The following is a 13,722-nucleotide window of genomic DNA, read 5'->3' as shown; positions in this document are numbered from 1 at the left end:
CTTTTACCCAGACTTAGATGTAGATGATATAGATAATATTACTAACCTCTATAAAAAGCTAATAAAACATAAAAAATTGAGATTTAAAGTTTATTAAAACTAAAAAGAGCGAAACTGTTAGTAAAAAAAGTTATATAAAAAAGAGTATTTGAAAAAATTACTGCAAAAATAAGCAGGACATTTACACAGTGCCCTGTTTATTTGTTATATGAAAAAAATAATTAAAATTTCTGATGAAAAAAAACTTTTGGCATTTGAATGATATGTAAATAAGCATTGTTTACAAAAAAAAATAAAAAGGTAATATAATCTAAAACTTGTTTGTTCACAAAAAATTAAACATTTTTAGTAAATGCTGCTTCTATTAGTATTAGTTTAAGCATAAATTAGAAAATGTTAGAAATTTTATATTTAAAAAAGATTTTATTTCTAGTAAGAAAAAATTGATACATAGCTCTTAAGAAGTAATTACAACAGAAATAAAATGATTCAACTATTAAAAATAAAAGTTAGTATTTTCACTACATTTATCATAAAATAACTTTTATAAAAAGAATCATTATTAATAGAAACAAAATCAGAAAAGCATTTATTAACAAGTTTTTATTTAAATGGGCAGTTAGTACAGATATATTAGGTACCAAAACAAGTTTTGCATTTGTTCTTTTAAATTTAGTACCAATTTATCAAACAAGCTTTTAAGATATGAAAAGTATTTATTGAAAACCATTCTGGAAAAACAATTAATTGAAAACTTATTGTTTTCATTTTCCACTAACAGATCTTATTTATAATTATAAAAAAGAAAAAGCACGTATTAGCAAACATAGGAAAGAAAAATATTAATATATAACATTAAAACTATATATAAAAGAATTAAAAGTAAATTAGGACGACAGAATAACTAGTTGAGTTAAGACAAAAGTAACTAAAGGAAAATATATTTGTCCGATGTAGAGCAATGTTGTTTTTTAACTGTGCGCACCGGTTTTATAAATGTTTAGTTTTTGATAGAACTTAAGTATTTAAAGTATTCTTAAATGTATATTTTTAGAATACATAGTAAGAGTGTATCTAATATTTTCTGTACAGCATTTTAAAACAGTCTCACAGCTTTCTAAAACTTACAAAACAAAACCGTTATTGTTCTTTGTAAAAAAAAAAACTTACTGCCCAAGTTATTTAAAGTTCAAAAACAGCTAAAATAAAACAGTTTTGATCCGAAACTTAATGTTCTATAGCTCTCATCAAACATTGTAACATCCTTCTATCTTCAAACAGAACAATTATGACGTAACAAGGATCATAATTACTTATTATGACGTCATAAAAATCACCTTGGCGGAGCGTACAATTTGGCTGATTTCATTTCTGGTAATTAGTTATTTATGATCAATTAAAAAACTTTTAGATAATTCTCAAATTTAGTTACTAATGAACATTTATAAATAGCTTTGGTTCTTGTTAATACAAATTAATACAAATTTTTTTATTGACAAATTGATTGATAAAAATCTGCAGGAGATTACACAAATGGTATTTAGACTATAAAAGCAAAGTTTATCTAAATTGTATTTTTCAAACCTTTTTCTTTTTCCAGTTCTTTTTGCTGGTTAATTTTTTTCAAAACTTTCTGTCTGGCGTCTTCATTAACTTTAGTATTTCTACTGTTTGTCAAATTGTTCAGATTTGTCCATTTCATCATCCCTTGCTGTAAAATTTACTTAACTATTTATTTGTTTGAAATGTAAGTGGTAATTTCAAGTTAAATCAAATTCTAATGGTCAAAGTTTTTAAGTTTTAATTTAAGTTTAAAGGCAGAAAACGTAACAACTGAAAAAATAAATATAATTTGGCTTAAATCCCAACTAAATAAAAACTAGACAGCTTTTAATTATATAAAATAAAAAATAGTTTGCTTTTTGTAAATCTTATCAAAGTGAAACATGATTTAGATCATACAAAATACTTAATGTAAAAAAAGGTGAAACAGATTAGGAAAGACATTGCAGAAATATAAAATACCATCAACTGTATCATTTTTTTTTACTAAAGTTACAATAAAACAATATTAACCGGTGTTTCTTGGTTGTTGCTGTTATTGGTGTTTGCAAACGAAGTTGGTTCTTTTGATTTTTGAGATGGTTGTTGGTGGTGAGAATTGGTTTTTGAAGGGGATTTCTTTTGAGGGGAATTGCTAGTAGGTTTTGACGCTGGAGGTTGAGGTTCAAGGCTGTAAAAAATAATTTAAAAATATACTAAAAACGTATAACGAGGAAAAAATGTAAAACTTTAGGATTGCCACTCTCTAAGGCGAAAAAACCAGCTGATTTTCATCAAATTAGCCTGATTTACCAAGTTTAAGAAAAAATTAAACAAATTGAGTAAAAATTTTTAAAAAAGTCTTTAGTCCATGAATTTATACTAAAATCTCATAATAGAATAAATAATTCAAATACAACAAACTTTTTATTGGGCTTCTTGGGCTTATTAGCCTCATATATACTCTTGTTACTGCTGCTAGCAGCATACGAAGGCCTGCTGTTGATAAAAGCGTGTTTGAACTGATCCTGGTTCATTTTGTGTTGGTTCATGTTTAGTAAGTCTTGCGGGGTGTAGTAATTCATCTGCATATTCATTGCTGGGTTCTGTGTAAGTTTATTTCACGTAAAATTTATGCAAATTAGGGTACTGTTGAGATTATTGTATACAAATTTTATATTAGTTTACCAGTTTAATCCAGATAGGAAAAGTTTCAACTGAATTTTGTTTATATAACTTAAATTTAAAGAAGTTTAAATAAGTAGAAAAAATGTTGTGAAATACTATTTTATTTATTATAACCACCCACCATTGACATGAGTCGTTGCCTAGCAATCATCATTTGCATTCTCTGCTCGTTACTAAGCTGAATGTTTCCAGCAGGATTGCCATGAATTTGGTTGCTAGGCGCACCCTGGTTACCATGGACTTGGTTACCAGGGTACATGAAAGGCGGGGGAGGGGGCCACCTCAGCGACGACCTGGCCGACATCTGAAGAAGGGTTTTGGGGTCCAAGGGGGTTCTGACAGTGGACTGGGGCCTGACTGAGAAATGGCGGGAAAAACTCGAGTCGTTTTGGCGGGAAATCAAATCTTGTTGTTGGAGGTTGGGCTGCCTGTAGACAAATATGTCAGGCTTGTCATTATACGGTTGATTTCTTTGTGACGTCACTGGTTGTTTTGCCAGAGTTGGATGTTGCTGTGAGGGCATTTTGGTTGGTTGTGATGTCATAATACCGTTTGGTTGGGGTTTTTTCGGCTGACTCCTTTTGTAGATTTCTTCGACCTAGGGTTGTTATTAAATTTAGAACTGTTTATCTGTATTAGATCTAAAAGCAAACTAAAGTTTTTATTTTTACTTGTAATAATTTAGTTTAAAATAATTATTAGTCAAATAGTAGTGAAGAACTGTGCAAATTAAAAATTGATGAGTTTTATTTAAGTGAAATATCAACAAGTTTAAAACCTTAATCAAAATTAAGCATAAGTTTTCGTTCAAGTTTTGAAGTTTTAAATTAAGTTAAACTCAAATAAAAACAACAAACTTGTTTATGAAGGGGAGTAAGGCCGGGGCTACTCTCAGGAGTTTCCAAGTCAATAAGGTCGTTGCTAGGTGACGTCATATCGTTGCTAGGTAAAGTAACATGGTTGCTATGTGACACGGTTTTCCTAACGTCATCATTCGATCGTTCCGTGCGATTAAGTTTTACTTGCTTTTGGTTCTCGTAAGATTTTACTGCAAAATTTTGTTAGATTAAAACAAATTCTTAAATCAGACTATTTATCAATTTTTAATTTGGTTTCAAAAACTATTACTTTACAATAAATTTAGGCAAGATTTACTAGTTTCAAATATTAAAAACTCAAATTTAAATACAAAGATAAATATTTAAAACACAAAACCATAGTTGTTAATCTAAAAAACAATAAACAGCTTCAGAAACATTTCAAGACCAAACAAAAAACAAAACATATAAATATAAAATAATAAAAACCAACATAAATCATGACACTGTTTATACTTTCTCATAGCGGAATCAATAGTCTTCTTATCAACATCAAGATCTCCATCAATAATATTTTCCAGTATCTTCATCGCGTTATTCAAATATTTAGACGCTTTCTTAATGTTGGTGTCTTCGTATGATTGAGCTTTCTTCAATAAGATTGCCGCATCACGTAAGTCATCCCGGTATGATCCTGTTATGTAAAAAAATATACTCAGTTTTTTATAAAATAAGTTTTTTGATCATCTTTAGTGGTATAGTGTAGACCAGTGGTTGTCAAGCTAATAAAATTCTGTGCACTCTTAACTGCAAAAAAAAAATCATGTGTACCCCTAAGTTACGCCGCTAGTGGTAGGAACACGTAAATAACTTTAAATTTCTTTTATAAGGATACTACAATATTTTTTTGCGCTTTGGTGTTAGAATCTAGCTTGTTTATTCATGGAAAACTTAATTAATTTATTTTCTTATTTACAAATTTTAACACTAAAGTTTTTCTAGTTTAAAATGAACCAAGTTATATTTTGATTAATATCTGACAACGATTAAATTAGCTTTCAACTTGAATTTGTTTAACACAAATATCAATATATTTTATTTAAATTGGCAAAAACTAAATATTTTATAAACTAAATTCTGACAAACACTTTAAATCAAAAACAAAATCCATTAAGTAAAACAATATAAAATAATAACTAATTGATAGCTAGTAATTATAACAATACATCATTATGCATACTTTATAACAAAACATATGCTAATTTTCAGTGCATATATCACCCTTATGTTATCAACTTGTGTAAAATTTTTCATGCAGATACATGCAAATAAGTGCTGCATTTAAAATTAAATACGTACTTAATTATTTTTTTAATAAAAACTTTTTTAATAAAAATATTTCAAAAGCTATATATTTTATTTTCAAGCCACTTGATAAAGAAAGTGACCAAACTACAAAATAATTTTTAAAGCATTCATTTGAGTTTTAGATAAATAATAGAGCTTAAAATGTTTTTAAAAAGTTTTTTTAACAAAGTTTTTTTTACCAAAATATTTGTTTAAGTACTTTAAAAACTATACTTTTTTTATTAAGTTTTAGAAGATAAAATAAACAAGCAAAACTAATTTACCATCATTACCATTAATATGGTTGAAATTGTCGTCAACAGGTGGTTTCTGTGGCAACGGAGGAACCATTAAACCCTTGGAATTGGTCCGGTGTACAGGTGGTTTGGATGGTAACTTCGGTGGCTTGGTGGTTTCTATGGTGACAACAAATAAATAACAATAAAAATCATGCACGTCAAGCTTATTATTATGTGCAAGAAAAAATCAACTTTTTTTCATACAGTGTACTTGAAATATTACTATTTTGTAATATTAGTAATATTATATTTTGTTGTGTTCAAAACATTCAATGAATGAACAAGTTTAATACTTAATATATACATATATGGTTATAAATTTATAACATATATATCTTGTAACATCAATCAAGCATAATATTGTGTTGTTAACGACCAGTTTACAAGTTGTTCAAATATTTGATAGAAGTAATTAATATATAAGCGTATATATAAGTTTGTTTAGTAACACATTTCACCAGTAGTATAACCTAAATTTGTAATTTATAACTGTTTTAAAAAGTTAACTTATAAATTAAAAGTATTGAACGCTTGTAGTTATTGTTAGTAAATTTATACAAAATTGAAATTTATGCGTAAGTCCTCATTAAAGTATTCATCACGGATTAGGTTAAAAAAACTTTCAAAATTCGATAAAATATTTTTACTATCATAAAAACTATAGTGCTAAAAAAGCTTTGAAAATATTTAACAAAATATAAAAAATAAAAAATGATAAATACAATGTTTTTAAATAACAGGAATTTCAGTGCAATTACAGTCAGAAAAAGTATTTATTTTGTAATTAAATGTCAGAAAAACTGCTTCCTTTAATTAGTGTCCAAAAAAATTTCTCCTAAACTATAATGTGGATACAATTTGTTTTATGCTATACATTTAAGTTTTGTTTAAATTTTTCAAATATAATTTGATAATAAATTTAAATTATTTTTTATGTATATATATTTATTTTATGATTTACGATTTAGATAAACTATTTAATAAACTGTTTTAATTCTAATATTAATATTGTACTAGAAACCAGTTTATTTAGTTTTAACTAGTCTATAATTAACTTTTATGTTCTTAAATGTTTCATTCAAATTTAATCTACAAAAACTATTTATTTTTCTACAATCAATTTTCCAAATTAAAAAAATAAAAAAACTAGCAACTGAATTACAACACAACGTTACAAAACATTGACTAGGAGTCACTACAAAAACAATTATCATAAATAAAAATCATATGTGTACTTTTTTTAATTTTATTTATATATCCTGATAAAATTCATACTCATTAAAAGTTTACAAAAATGCACAATTTATTTTTAAGTTCAAATAGCATAGTATGCAAACGTGAAACTAAATCACAAAGTTAAACTTTACACACATAAAATTACACCTACTTAAGGATTAGATTACATTCTCATAAGAACTGAAATGCGTGTTTTATACAATGTTATATATATTTAAATACTAACCTTTCTTATTTTCACTTGTATGATTGGATGGATTGTTGACACGTGATTTTGAAGCGTTTTCATTGGACGAACTTTCTGATATCGCATCTGTTTGTTATTGAATGATTAAGTTGAAAGTTCAAAAACAAACTTATTTATAAACACATACCAATCGCTATTTATAACAAAACTTTGTAACTACTTTAACATAAGTTAAATGTTTTTGAACCACAATCATTCGTAAAATAAAAAACAAATTAATAAAATTAGTAGGCAAATGAAAATCAACACATAATACACCTGAATAATTTTTGCTCAAATATAATGGTATAAAAGTTAATGGTGGTTCTGAATAAAGATTTTAAGTTCAAAATTTGTTTTTTATTTTAACTTGTACTCAACTTTTTTTCTTTACAATGTTTAATAAATACAGTTTATAATTTAAAACCTTGGTATTAGATAACCAATTTTAAGCTTTGTAAAATACTAATTTTTTACGAACATTTTGGGTCGAAATTTTACCAGTATTCGTTCATTGACTAATTTTTTCTAATAAAAAAGAGTTTTCGTGTACATTTAAACTACTAATATAACATGTCTATATTTTGGTAAACACATTCAGCAATAACTTTAAAAAATATATAAAATTACTTCAACTAACTTGAACTTAAACTATATTCTGTTCAAAGTATGAACCGTTTTTGTGCATTTTAAAAACTAAAACCAAAAAGCACAAAATTCTAACAAAATACTAATTTTATTTAATTAATGTTAAACTTTACATGATATTTTTATTATGGTTCAAAGCATAAGACACACGTTAAACTAAACATTGTCGAAATATTAATCATAATGCATACTTTTTTTGAAATATTTACATGTAAACTTTATCTACGTACATATTCAAACAAGGCTATTCGAGCATAACATAAATATGACAATGTTTTATTATCTTCATATACTCTGCGTTCATTTTTTTGTAAGATATATATTTAATCTTACAATAATTTTGGAAGAAATTTAAGAGTTTATAAATTTTCATAAAATTATGTACATCCGTATCAAAATGTAAACACGTATCAAATTGTTTTTGAGCAAATAAATTATTGTTAATACTTTTCCAATAAAAAAACAAAACGAAGAGTATTTTTTTATCAAGTGAATTTTTTATCTGTAATTTACTGTGATTTATACTGTTGGTATTTTTATTAAGATTTCACTATACAGCTTTACTAAAGATTAAAACTTAATTATAAAATTTTTAAATTCTATTTATTAGTTGTGAATTTAGATAACATTATTTTAGTTTTAACAATTAAACTGTTTTTTTTTCGATAAACTAAAATAAAAAAATCAAATTATCTACATTTAAAAATAAATCACAATTAAAGAAAAAGAACAGTATTAATTATTTTGCATTGAAAATTTTAATTTAATTTCAAAAAAGAAAGGAAATACAATAAAAATTTTAAATAATATTAAAAAGTCTCATGATGGGAAATTAATATTACTTTTTTTTTTTTTTTGAAAACAACGAATAAAAATTAAATTATTCTTGCTTGGTTGATCAACATTAGTTGTGAGGTTCGATTTACATCCAGTTGTTATTTATGCAATATATATATTTATTTTCATTAAAAGAAACAAAAAATACTTTGTAAAAATGTCTCAAATAACAAATAACTAGTTTTTCTTTATAACTTTATATCAAAACAACATGTAATTTATTCAACAGATAAAAAATATTAAAACGAAAACACGACAAACAATCAGTTTCATAAGTAAAAAAAAATATTTTAATTATCTAAAGCCAACAAGTTGGTAAGAATAATTAATTCAAGACTTATTTTAATTTAAAATGTTAGTTTGTTTCGTAAGAGCGTAACGAAAAATTCGACTAGCATAATTTAGTTTAAACTACTTTTAAATAATGTATTGTTTTTGTTCAAACATAAGAATAAAACCCATCACAATGTCTTATTTAAAACAAAATATCGCAATTAATCAACAAAAACCAATCAATAATTCGATTGAAAAGTCTCGATTAATTAAGGAATTTCTCGCGCAGTAGACTGCAAGATTGAAATTTTAAATTGTACGCGCCCTTTTTATTCAACAACAATTTTAATCAAGAATTTTTTGTTAAAAAACATTTTGTGGTCTGTTAAAATGTAGTTGAGGTTTTTCTGAGTTCTTTTGAATCTAAATTGAAGATTTAGTTTTTGTTTTTTAACACTCAAACAGAATATAAACGATGCCAAGAAATAGCTAATTACAAAAAATAGTTTAATTTTATAATTTTTTCAAAAAATTGTAACTATTTGTCGAATTTTTTGTGTAACTGAAGGAAAATTAAGTAAAGCTAAATATTCTAAATTATAACAATAAGGTTAATTTTTACTAAAAACTAAACATTTTAACTGTTCAAAAATATTGGTTTAATCGTTTGCTAAAAAAAGATACGCTAAACATTTTATTAACATTAACGATGTTTCTAGAATTTTTGAAAGGAAATTAAATATTGCTTTAAAACTATGTTATTTTATAATTTGCTTTTATTGTTGATATATCCAGATAATAATTGAGTTTCTCATATGATAAAGATAATAAAACAGAAAACTATTTATAGGGCTTAATATTCAATACTTGCATTAAAATTGGAAAAATCAATATGGATAAAACCAAAACAAAAATTAGATCAAAAGGCAAAATAGATCAAAAAAATTTCCCTGTGTTTTCAAAGACGTATACTGAACTCACTAAAACACGTAGATCTAAATCTAAAATACATACATACGTTAAACATTTAGAAACAGCATAAACCCCAAAGACATTCAAGATAGATATTTGATAGAAATAGAAACAAACTAAATATACAACATTTACTTTAAATAAAATGATGATTGAAATCTAAATAGATTTATGTACATACATCAATACAAATAATTTAAAATACCAGACTTTTTTTTTATTGTATTTTAGTAAACAATTTTAAATTTTCGAAATACGTAGATCATGATCTATAACAAATATACATGTTACAATAAACACTAAAAACAACAAGCTACTACGTAAAAGACATTGAAAATAAATATACTATAAAAAAACAAAGTGCGTACATATACGCTAAAAGGCATGCAAAATATAAATCTCGAAGATATATATATATATATCTACATTGTAACAAACATTTGAAAACTGTAAAAACAACAAGTTACGTTGGCTAAAAGCCGTTACAAATAAAAATAAGTAGAAGCATAATTATATTAAAAGGCGTGTTAGATAGAAATCTTTAAAAATAGACAAATAAAAACCAATATTACAAAAGTCTTAAAAGTATTATCAAACCGTAATAGTAGTAGGTTAAGCCACGACAAATAGAAACAAACATAATATATATTTAAACTTATATTAAAAGGCATGTAAGAGAGAAGTGTTATTAGGAAATCAATTTCGCATTGTATTGATCGTGCTGGGAAGCGAGCGACATATACGCGATATTTATTATAAATCTTAATGCGCTCTTTAAAAGCTTTCGTATTAATCAGACATTTTGAAACTTAAAGTAGTCTCGTAAAACAAGTCACATTTATTGAATATGTACAATTACTTGACGTTTATTCAAGTTGTTTTGTACATTAGGTATTTTCATTATTTCAACTAAGTTATATTGTACATGCGTTATTATCTTAAACACTAATCTGGAAGCTACTTCTGTGTCTTATGAAGCCGAAAACATATTCATTAAATGCTAGCTACTTGAGTTAAAACCAATTCAGTTAGGTCTTGGTCAAACGATAAAAGCTTAAGTAAGTGACAAATTGCATTACTACTTAAAATATATCAATTGCTTGTTTGAAAGTATTGTTCATTGTTTAACTATAATAGTTACAAAAATATACATAGAAAAGTATTTTTCAGGCTTACAATGTTAGAATACTATATTAATAATAATAGAATATAGATAATCTTATATTAATAGATAAATCTGTTTAAGTAAAATTAGTAATTATTTCTAAATTGGTATTTTAATCTACTTTATAAACTAAGTATTATTGCATCCAATTGAATAAACACTTAAGAAATAAGTTGCTTCAATTGAAAGTTTTTATGTAAAAATCAAAGCTACATTAACTGTATCTTAGGTTGCCTAAGTATTCTGATGTACTTTTTTATTTATTTAAACTTTATTTTAGTTCACGACATATTTTAAACAAACTTTGAAGTTTGATATTGATTTGATTTGATATTTTAATGGTTTATATAGTTTGTAGTACTTAATTTATAAATAAGCAACAAAACTAATTAAATCATAAGCTACTCTAAATGAATATTTAAAAGTAAAGGAGAACTATAAGTTTACATTAAATAATATAAAATCTACTGTAAGTACGTTATAAAAACAAATTATATTAAAATTAATATGCTTTTAAACATATACTGCAATGATAAGAAAACATTAACTTTTTGAAATTAGATTTTTTTTCTAAACATTTTTTTGCTTTGCATATAGTTATAGGTACTAGTGTACTGTTTTATGTAAAACATTTACACTTTGTTTATGAGCAAACAAAGGGTCATTAAAAATTATTTTCTAGAGAAAATAACTTGATAAAATTCCGATACATAATAAAACTAAAAGAGAAACACCGAATATAAAAATTGTGACTAGACTAAAAGGAAACTTTAAATATAGAAAAAAATATAGATTCAAAGAGAAGATATATTTAACGAACAATTTAATTAAAAACATACAAAATGTCTTAAACATATATAATTAACATTCAAACAGTGACTAAAACGCAAACAAAGGTGATATAAAAATATGTACCACATACAAAAGAAATACTTTCAAACAAAAGTTCAGAATAAACAGCAGAGGCGGGAAAATGAAGCATCGCCCCGAGCAAAATACGATCTAATATGCAAACAAAATTTAAAAGCTTGGTGTAAACATTTTTCAATGTTCGATCTTGTTTAACTGTGTGGTTTAACAATGCTTAAACAATTATTACTTTATTTGGGATTACTTTATTTTCCTGACTTATTTTTAATTCCAAGCAAAACACGATCTTATAAGCAAACAAAATTTAAAAGCTTGATGTAAACACTTTTCAGTGTTCGTGTTTAAGTGTGTGGTTTAAGGTTGTTTAAACAATTATTAAAGTTTCTTAGATTTTGTGATAGTTTTACTTGCCTGACTTACTTTTGATTAAAAATTGTAATATAGAAGTAATTATTCAGTGTTCAATCTTGTTTAACTGTGTGGTTTAACAATGCTTAAACAATTATTACTTTATTTGGGATTATTTTATTTTCTTGACTTATTTTTAATTCCAAGCAAAATACGATCTTATAAGCAAACAAAATTTAAAAGCTTGATGTAAACACTTTTCAATGTTCGATCTTGTTTAAGTGTGTGGTTTAACAATGTTTAAATAGTGATTAATGTGTTTTAGATTTTGTGATAATTTTACTTGTGTGACTTACTTTTGATAAAGTATTATAACAAACAATTAGTTTAAAGTAGTAAGGTAATAGTTATTTTGTATCATAATTTAAGTGATAAAGTTTTAATTAAAGGTGGTATTAAGACTAAGTTACTAACCTGAACTAGTTCGACTACTAATTTACTTATCTAACACTACTTCTTTAACTTTTTGAACTTCTTCTAGAACTTTAATTTTACACTAAGCAAGTTGAACATATTATTATCCCATAAGGAATTGAATAACTATGTAAGTTTTATTTTAATCAAATTAATCTTTTTCAATGTAAACATTTTTGTACTCGATCATTGTTAAATGTAAAGTGAACTTACAAACAATGATTAATACCCTATTTATTGTGAAGTTTGAAATTTCAAGTTTATTGTTATGAAATATAAACATGATTTCAATGAGTTTTACCTCATCAAAGATGTATAAAAAAGTTATAGACTCGATTTAGAGCCATATTATTTTTTTATATGTGATAATTTTAAAACAAAATCTGGCGATTTGATAAATGAAAGATTATTTAACTTAAGTACATTTTCAACTTATCTGTATATTAAAAAAATCTGATAGTTGATGAACTTATTATGAAAACCATAAACCAACAATATCAACTTAGGCTATAAACTAATTTATATTTCAAAACAACTTATAGCACAATTTTTTAATAACTAAAGCTTACAGCTCTTATAACTTAATAATTTGATTTCAACCACAGATGTTATATATACTTTTAAGGTTTGTTCTTGTAACATTAAATAATTTTTATAGATGCAAAATTTTATTTTTATGTTATTACAACAAAGGCTATGTAACTTTTTATAAGATTTTATTGTTTAAAGTTAAAATATCAAAGTCATCATATTCATGTGATTTTCATGTTGTGTGGTTATAAAAAGCATAATTATAAACTTTAAACCGTGTCTAAATATCAGGTATTTAAGATTAACAATTATATTTTATAATGAACTGACTGTATTTTCCTAATATGTACATTGTAAATCACGGTTTAATTAATGTAAAAATATTTTATAAAGTACATTTAAATTGACTTATTTTTATTAAACTTTTATAGTTATTATTTAAAGCACTATTCTTTTTTTTTATTTAAACCAAAAGCATTACTAAAAGTTTAACTTCAATTTAAATAAATGTATACTTATAAATAAATAGAAATTTTTTTTTCCTTTTTTGAGTTTAAAACAGTACCCTAGAGATTTAGTTCAACTTTTAAAATTAGTTTTAACTAGGTACTATGAAAAATGTAAATAGAAAAATTATAAATTTATTTTCTTTTATACTTTAGTAAATAAACTTAAACAGCATTGCCTTTAACAGCAACATTTAAATGAAACGGTTTATATATATATATATATATATATTTCACACAAAGAAACTTTTAATTCAAGTCTGTGTATACTGGTGAACTTTAATTTAATTAAGTTCATATGATTATCAAGCTGGTATGCTTGATTAGTTTTTCTAATAAGAAAAAACATTATATCTAAAACATCTTTTTAGAATTCAAGTATTTTGCATGTTAGTTTGAAAATCTAAACATAAAATCGTTTTAAAATTATTTAACTGAAACA

At 24.6% G+C, this 13,722-nt stretch overlaps 1 protein-coding gene across 2 annotated transcripts in view; it reads right to left on the bottom strand.

The window, feature by feature from the left end:
• Window positions 1-526: 526 nt before the first annotated feature.
• The window catches only part of LOC145837980 (uncharacterized), a 28,128-nt gene continuing 14,932 nt past the window's right edge, over window positions 527-13,722 (bottom strand). The window contains exons 13-21 of one of the 2 annotated variants that reach the window (XM_082945486.1): window positions 6,657-6,743; window positions 5,180-5,311; window positions 4,042-4,242; window positions 3,588-3,778; window positions 2,852-3,328; window positions 2,467-2,648; window positions 2,077-2,233; window positions 1,585-1,711; window positions 527-1,371 (exon numbers count right to left, since the gene is read on the bottom strand). In XM_082945486.1, coding sequence (XP_082801612.1) covers window positions 1,334-1,371; window positions 1,585-1,711; window positions 2,077-2,233; window positions 2,467-2,648; window positions 2,852-3,328; window positions 3,588-3,778; window positions 4,042-4,242; window positions 5,180-5,311; window positions 6,657-6,743 — 1,592 coding nt within the window. In that variant the 3' untranslated portion in view covers window positions 527-1,333. The remainder of the gene's footprint in view (window positions 1,372-1,584; window positions 1,712-2,076; window positions 2,234-2,466; window positions 2,649-2,851; window positions 3,329-3,587; window positions 3,779-4,041; window positions 4,243-5,179; window positions 5,312-6,656; window positions 6,744-13,722) is intronic. The other variant, XM_082945487.1, reaches the window with a different exon arrangement.

Source organism: Thalia democratica, chromosome 6, assembly GCF_965202585.1.
Source record: "Thalia democratica chromosome 6, ktThaDemo2.hap1.1, whole genome shotgun sequence".
In the NCBI taxonomy this organism is placed as follows: domain Eukaryota; kingdom Metazoa; phylum Chordata; class Thaliacea; order Salpida; family Salpidae; genus Thalia; species Thalia democratica.
Note: the sequence above shows the minus strand (reverse complement) of the source record. Positions and strands in the feature narration are given on the sequence as shown.